General features: G+C 46.3%; 1 protein-coding gene across 1 annotated transcript; it reads left to right on the top strand.

Moving 5' to 3' along the window:
• Positions 1-339: 339 nt before the first annotated feature.
• Positions 340-8,046, top strand: LOC128781523 (uncharacterized). The gene is made up of 5 exons (XM_053930029.1): positions 340-442; positions 1,057-1,247; positions 1,396-1,640; positions 5,923-6,068; positions 7,754-8,046. Exons 2-5 carry the CDS (start codon positions 1,061-1,063, stop codon positions 7,827-7,829), a joined length of 654 nt encoding a protein of 217 aa, XP_053786004.1. The 5' UTR covers positions 340-442; positions 1,057-1,060; the 3' UTR covers positions 7,830-8,046.
• Positions 8,047-8,457: the final 411 nt, after the last annotated feature.

Here is an 8,457-nt window from a genome sequence, read left to right as displayed (position 1 = left end):
CTACCCATCGTGGTCTGTGGCATTTCTGAGCTTGGAAAAGCAAGGGGAAAATAATCAGTTGAAGGTGTTGGAGAAATCACTTGCCTGATCTGTCCTCTTGTCTTTGGCATTGCCTCATTAGGAATCTCTGGAGATAGCAGGGGTCCTCAGGCCCACTCAGATATCTGGGATGGTTCTGGTTTGACTTCATTTATTTGACAATGTGTATGAAGCACCTACTGCATGTACACTCTACTAGAGACACTTGGCATAACTCAGTGAATGAAGCAGATACATTCCCAGGGCTTCAGATCTACTCAATGAACCAGTCAGTCACAATAGATATCTTTTTCAGATCCTGTCTTTTACCCATTAGTTCTGGTACAAACAAGGTCGTCAGGACACCTGAAGGCCTACCTGCTAATAATGACAATGGACACTCATCCAGGAATCAAATAAAAAGGTAGATGGTGTTTGCTCCTTTGTTGAGAGCACACTGGCTGTGGGGGAGAGGGTCTGGCACCAACAAGCTCTTAGAGATCTGATTCCCAACGGAGGCCTGAGCTCTGGCGCCATCTATGCCAGGGAACAGAACAGAGTGATCTGTGGATGGGGCCCCTGGCCTCATACAACCAGAAGGAGGAGGGGCTACCATCTGCCCCAGGGACCAAACACACCACACTCCACTGCCCCTCAGCCTGCCCCTTACCAAGGTCAAGTCTCCTCATCACCATCCCCAAGCTCCAAACAAGACATGTGGTCAGAGCCTGCTCAGCCATTTACCTGAAACCTCAGTGTAGATGAGCAGGTGCATGAAGGGTTGGGGTAGGCAGTGTATAGACCTTGAGAAGAAATGTATTGGAAAGAAGAGACTCACAGGGTGTCCCTGCTAAACCTACTTCATTTCCAGGCCTTCTCTGCCCAGGAGAGTCACACAGCGGTCAGGGGTGGCATTGGGCTGTCCCCTGGTTGGGCATGGGCATGCACAAAGGCCCCTCCCTGGCAGGATTGCCCGGGGATGGTGTGTTGAAGGAGGATTCCAGACTCTGACTCTGATCCCCATCTGTTTCTCCACAGGGCCATGGCTTCTACAGTGGGAACCTGGCCAGACCAGATGCAAGGGTTTGGCGAGCCCTTACATTTGTCCTTGTTGCATTGGAAGCAGACCTTGGTGCAGGTCAACGTCCCTACTTTACAGCAACTGTGTCAGGCCCATCTTCTTTGTCTGGATCTGGAGTATCCAGGGTCCCAGAATGTAACACCAGAAGGTGAGGGAACTACAATGTGGGAAGGTGATCTGGGAAGGGGTTTTTCATAGGCAGGAGTTCCCTAAAAGGCATTGGCAACATTCCTGTCTCTGGAAAGGCAAGTGGAAGGCAACTACATGTTTAAATCTGTTTCTTTCTGATGCTCCAGGTCTACCAGCTGAGCTCAGACCCACTGCCCAGTTACTGGAAGGACCTGCTGAAGGGATAGTGCCTTTTTCAGCTAGAGGCCCCACCCTGGCTAGACCTGGCATGAAGCAGCACCAGGAGCCAGGATGCAGGCGTCTTTGCAACGAGCACATCCCCAGGAAGCTGTTTAATGAGTTCAATTACTCTACCTCCCTGGACAAGTGGAAGATTCATGAGGCCAATGACTCCAGAGAGTGCTGCTCTGAGGTGAGAGCTAGCCCCGATGGGTCTCCATACCTGTGACCCTGAGATTATATGCCAGGGCCCCAGAACAGTCTCAGACTGGGGCTCCAGGGAGCTTCAGTTGTTTTCCCTACCGTGTCCCACAGTCCCAAGTAAAAAGTTTTCGGAACTCCACTTCAGATTTTAAATTCAGATTTTAGTCTCTATGTCATTTAATTCTGGTCTGATCTTGGTTATTTCCTTCCTTCTACTTGCTCTGGGCTGTCTTTGTTGTTGTTCCTCCAATTCGTGTAGATGTAGGGTTAGTTTGTTTATGTGAAACGTTTCTATCTTTTCTAGGTAAGCCTGTATCACTATGAACTTCTCTCTCAGGGCTGCTTTCTCTGTGTCCCATGAATTTTGGACTGTTGTGGGTTCATATTCATTTGTTTCCAGAAACTTTTTGATATTGTCTTTCATCTCATTCTTAACCCATTCATTGTTTGACAGCATGCTATTCAATCTCCAGGAGTCTGAGTGTTTTTGAGTGTTTTCCTCAGGGTTGGTTGCTAGTTTCAGGCCCTTGTGGTCTGTGAAGATGCTTGATATGATTTCAAGGTTCTTGAATTTGTTGAGGCTTGTTTTGTGTCCTATAATGTGGTCTGTCTTTGAAAATGTTCCATATGCATTGTGCATTTGTGTTCCTTGTGTATTTTCCTTTTTTAGAATGAAAGGGTATATATATATATATAAAGGATATATATATATATATACTATTACATATAAGTGCAGTTGATGTAGCAAATTTCAATATTTAAAATGGACTAAGAGAAGGGAGGAGCAAAATATGTGAATTGAAATACACTATTATATAAAATTGACTGACTTCTTATATACACACTCGCTAGACAAGAAATGACTGTTATAAACTTATGCACAAAAGAAAATATCACAAATCATGAGGAAGACCACAGTGGCTGTTGTCTCAGTAGCCTCTTGGAGAGGTTTGACTGGCTGGATGAGAACCGTGACAAGATTAAGTACAAATTGACAATTGCAAAATAGTGATGGTAATGTAAAAATACAGCACAGGAAATTTAGTCAGTAATATTGTAAGAACTATGTATGTTGCCAGGTGGGTACTAGACTAAGGGTATTTACCACTGTTTTTTCTTTATGGATCTGCCTCTGGTTATGTCAGATGTTGACCCCATCTGACCTTAGGCAGTGTGTTTGATGCTTCCAGTGATCTGCTGTCACTGGCTGTCTCCTGCAATTGTTAATCTGCTCACTGTGCCCTCAGCAGTCAAGTTGAAGCATCTTAGGGTGAGGCCAAACCCCTTCTGGTTTGGGGACTATTGTTTCCCTTCAGGATGCTACTGCTGGGAGGGGAATGGTCTGTCTGAGCAGGATGACTGCTGTATCTGGGGGTTGGCTCAGCAACGGGATCCCTGTGGCTACTTTCTCACTTCTCTCCCCAAAGCCTCAGCCCCCAGTCTCTCTTCAAGTCTCTCTAGTCCACTCTGCCCCACCCTTGCCAGTGATCTACTTTCTCTGGCTACCTCCTTCAGTGGTTCGTCTGGTCTCATCACTCAGGCTTAAGCACCAAAGGGATAGAGCAGAGAACCTCCTGGGGTTGGGGCTATTGTTTCCCCTCAGGCTACTGCTTCTCAGAAGGGAGTGGTCTGCCTGAGCACAAAGGCTGCTGCCATGTAGAGCAAAGGTGTCAAACACAAGTCCCTTGGGCTGAATCTGGTCCTTTACCTTCTTTTATCCAGCCTGGCACCTTCTTTCTACCTGGCAGCAGGGCCCAGCTTGGTATGCCTAATTAAGGAGTAGTTACGTTTATTAAGTCCTAAAATTACATTTAGCCCTTTGATGGCAATGTGAGGCTGATGTAGCCCCTGTTGAAAATGAGTTTTACACCCCTGGTGTAGGAAGTGACTCAGTACCAGGATCCCAACAGCTACTCTCTCAGTTCTGTGCCAAAGGCTTCAGTCCCCCGTCTCTCCTCAGGCAAATCCAGCCCACTCTGTCCCCACCTTTGCTGGAGTCCCCAGTAGGTGGCTGCAAATGATAGTTTCAGTGTTGGCCCTTTAAAAGGCCCTTGAATCTCCAACTGTCTCTCTCTGGCAGAGAGCAACCCTACCGCTTTTAGCAGCTGGTAGTTATCTGTGTACTTTATGGGCTCTGATGTCCTGGGCTGGGAATCCTAGCTAAGTGTTTAGACCACAATCTTTGCTGTAGATCCAACTGGCTACTTAATTATCCCACTTGCCCAGGCACCTCTGTAAGCCCAGACAGCCCCCTCCAGTCTGTACACCATTCCTTACCAGTCAGGCTGTGCCGTAGCTGGTTGTGCAGAAGTTCTATGCTTCTGTCTGGCTATTGCTCAGTTGTCTGTTCCAGGAGGTATCCCCAGAATTGAGTTGTCACTCCAGATTGGTCCTGGGAGGAGGTCAGTACGACTTCCATTCACTCCTTCGCCTTCTTTCTTCTCACATTTTGTTCTTTTTAAACAACCTGCTCCAAATACCTGCAGAGCAGTGAGGTCACCAGACCTGCAGACCTGCTTCAATAATGCACATTGTTTGCCACAGCACCGCAGCCTCTCAGCGCTGGTGGACCTTGTGGCATCACTGCATGTGCCATAGCAGCAGTGCTACCAGGATCACTCAAGCGTGTCCGACTGCCGGAATAAGTTTGCTGGGGCTGCCGTAGCATAAGACCCCACGGGATGGCACACAGAGCACACACTTAATTTGTCACAGTTCCAGAGAAGAGGATTTCGAAGTGAGGGTGTTGGCAGGGCTGGTTCCTTTTGAGGGGTTTCTTCCTTGCTCATCCATGGCCATCTTTTCACTCTTTGTCACATGGAATCCCCTCTGTGCTTCCATGTGTCTACCTGACCCCTCTGGAGGGGTCAGGTGATACTGTGTTAAGGGCCATATCCCTGAATTAACCCTACCCTTAATAACTTGCTTTAGCACATACTCATACAGGCACATTTTGAAGTTGTAGGGTTTCCGAAGTCATCAAATTTGGTCGACACACTTAAATCACAATGTTTTGTGAACAAACAGCTGGGAGGAGATGAACATGTAAAGTTTTAGCAGCTGCAGCCAGATTCCAAACTGAAAAGTCTGTGGCATGACAGCGCCAACAGAACTTTTGTGATGACGGCTAGTGCCTTGTGCCTGGTCTGGCCTGAAGGTTACTCACTCGCTCATATTTAGAGCAACGTGGGGAAAATAAGGCTGATGGTCAGTGAACAACAATATTTTTTAAGGGAAGAAAATTTACCAATCTGATTTCAACTTCTCCAAGGCAATGCCAGTGTTCTTTGCTTTTCATTTCCCCCGCCTTTCTATGACTCACCTGTCAGCTTTTTCCATCCACAGGAGTTGGACCTTCCTGAGTCATCTGCTCAGACTCCTGCCTGATGAGAAGCTTTCTCCAGTCAGGAATTCCCAGGCATTACCTCCTGTGCAGTTTCTGCATCTCAAAATTACCTTCCTGTAAAAGAAAGGGAAATAGGTGCTTTGGAAGTCACTGGTTTTCATAGGCTGTGTTTCTCCCTCTTGTACACACTTCCCAGATGGAGAGGGACAGTGTTCCCCAACCATTTCCATCCATATGAGGAACAGATAAGGCTCAGGTAACTAAGAGGAAATGCCATGCATCCCCAGCTTTGGACAATTCTCCGTTCTAACCTGTGTGACCGTGAGCAGCCGTTTGACATGCCCAAACCTGTGGGATTTCATCTCTATATGAGGGTGCTCTTCGAGGTCTTGTGGGTACAAAGCTCTTCATAGGCTATGAGTGTGGAAAGTCTGTTGTGTCTCATCTTAAATAAAATGTCTAGAAATATGCTCTGGCTGCTGTGGCTCAGTGGTTGAGTGGCAGCCTGTGGATCAAAATGTAGCCAGTTTGATTGTAAGTCTAGGGCACCTGTCAGGTCCCCAGTGGGGGCATGCAAAAGTCAGACACACATTGATGTTTCTCTCCCTCTCATTTTCTCTCCTTTCCCCTCTCTAAAAAATAAATAAAATCTTAAGAAATTACCTAGAAAATAAAAATTATATCAACAGCCCCGTCCACCAAACTTGGGTGGTACTTTTAAAACCTATTGATAAAACCCTGTGCAGCTTGGGCACTCCTGACCCTTCTCTTCACAAGGCCTTGAGGGGCTGGGAGTTTTGGATGAACTTCAGACCTCAGTACTCCTGAGGATTCACAGTGATGCCACTGATGGGATGTCTCTACTGCTGCAACCCACGGTGCAGCCAAGTTCATGCTTAACCTGTATGAATCCTTCAAATGGCAGGCCCTCAAGGGAGGTACGCTGAAGAATGTGGCAGATGTCGTGGCTCCATATTTCCGCAGTGGAAATTTCTCCCACCTCACCACCTTCAGGTCCACGCACCAGGCTTTCTCCAGAGACCAAATGTTCTTGGAAGAACTGCTTTCTCGGTGAGCATGTGCTCCCTTTTCAGCAAGGCTGTGTTTCTGCCTCTGCTAGCTGTATGTCGTAAAAATGTCACCATGGTTCTCTGAGCCTCAGTTTGTTCCTTTGAAATGTGGGATGACCCAGGACACACCTCATAAGGTTCTCGCAGGGACTATTGTGGGGACAATTGACGCAGGTCTCAGCTGGCACCTGGCTCCACATACAGGGCTTCTGGATATGCTGTGTCGGTTCATGGCCATTATTATTTATTTCTGTCTACCATGGAAATTCCCCTGCCCCACCCATCATAGCCTATGGCATTTCTGAGCTTGGAAAAGCAAGTGGAAGACAATCTGTCAAGAAGTTGGAGAAATCACTTTGGTGATCTTTGCCCTTTTCCTCACCGTTGCCACATTTGGATTCTCTGGGGTTAGCAGGGTTCCCCAGCTCCATCAGATATCTGGGATGTTCTGGTTGGACTTCATTTATTTGACACTGTGTATGAAGGACCTACTACAAGTAGGCCATTCTAGAGGCACTTAGCATAACTCAATGAATGAAGCAGACACCATCCCCGCACCTCAGTTCTACTCAAGAAATCAGTCAGTCACAATAGATATCATTCTCAGGTCCTGTCATCTATCCATTCGATGAGAGACCATCCAGGTCTTCTCGGCACCTGAAGGTCTACCTGCTTATGTTGAAATTGGACACCTACCAAGTATGAAATAGGAAGGTGGTCGTTGTTGGATACAGAAGGAAGATGTGCTTTGTTGAGAGCACACTGGCTGTGACAGGGCAGGTCTGGCACAAACAAGATCTTACAGATCTGATTCTCAAAGGCAGCCTGATCCCTGGTGGCTTCTATCCCAAGGGACAGAATAGTGAGAACTGTGGATGGGGCCCCTGGCCTTGTAGAACTGTAGGGATGTTGGGCTGCATTTTGCCCTAGTGTCCCTAACCCACCACAGTCCACTCCCCTTCAGCCTGCCCCTCTCCAGATCAGTTCTCCTCACTACAATCCCCAGGCTCCAAACAGGACATGTGGTCAGAGCCTGCTCAGTAACCTACCTCAAGCCTCAGTGTAGAGGAGCAGGTGCATGTAGGGTTGGGATAGGCAGTATATAGACCTTGAGAAGAAAAGTCACTGGAAAGAAAAGACTCACAGGGTGTCCATGCTAAACGTACTGCATTTCCAGGCCTATTCCCAGGACAGACACATGGGGGTCAGGGCTGGCATTGGGCTGTCCCTGGTTTGCCATGGGCATGCTCAAGGGCCCTGTCCCAAACAAGTTTGTACTGGGAGGGCAGCGTAGAAGGAAAATTCCAGACTCTGACTCTGCTGCCCAACTGTTTCACCCCAGGGCCATTGCCTCTACAGGGCAAACCCGGCTGGATCAGGTCCAGGGGTTCGGCCAGCCCCTAGGTTTTTCCTTGTTCCATCTGAAGCAGGCCTTGGTGCAGGTCAACGTCCCTTCTTCTGAGCAGCTGTGTGAGGCCCGACCTCTTTGTGTCAATCTGGAATATCCAGAGCCCAAAGATGCAATGCCAGAAGGTGAGGGATGTTCAGTCTGGAAAGATGATCTGGGAAGGGGAAGTTCATTGGCAGGAGTTCCCTTAAAGGCAGGGGCACCTTTCCTGTTTCTGGAAAAGCAAGGAAATATCAGGTATGTGTGTGTGAATCTGTTTTTTTCTCCTGCTCCTCCAGATCCACTTCCAGAATTCGAGAGCAATGCACACCCACAGGAAGTACATGCTCATTGCCTAGTGCCTGGTCCAGCTAGAGATCTTCTCCTGGCCTGGACTAGCCTGATGCAGTGGCTGAAAACAGGATGGAGGCTCTTGTTGTCCTTTCTTTTTCTTGCCCTCATAGGAGCTCTAAGCTTTATAGTAAATAAATAAGAGTAATGTACCCAACAATAGGTTTATAATAGCAAAAATGATAATTTTCAATAATACGAGTTTGTTAACATAAAATATACTTCATGAAATAAAATATTGTAAAAGAAATAGAAATAAAGTTGTTAATTAAAAGGATGTGTGGACAATATGTACTCATATACATATATATATAATAGAATTTTGTGTATATATATACATATATGGCTGATTGTAAAAAATGTTCACTATACCACATATTTTTAAAATAACTTCTAAAACAGATTTAAATTTTATACTTCAACAAATATAAAGTAAAACAATGATGAAATCAAAGTGGAAATGTATGCACCAATATGTTACCAGTAGGAACTGTAGAAAATGGAACTAATAGAAGTGACTGCTTCCTCCCTTTGTTCTAAGTAACTTTTCTGGGCTTTGTGCAAGGATCAGATATTTACAATAACACATTTCAATATTAAATATTTTATATATATTACACTTAAGTGTCTTTACATTCAACAATGTGACCAT

Source organism: Desmodus rotundus, chromosome 8 (assembly GCF_022682495.2).
Source record: "Desmodus rotundus isolate HL8 chromosome 8, HLdesRot8A.1, whole genome shotgun sequence".
Lineage (NCBI taxonomy): Eukaryota > Metazoa > Chordata > Mammalia > Chiroptera > Phyllostomidae > Desmodus > Desmodus rotundus.
Note: the sequence above shows the minus strand (reverse complement) of the source record. Positions and strands in the feature narration are given on the sequence as shown.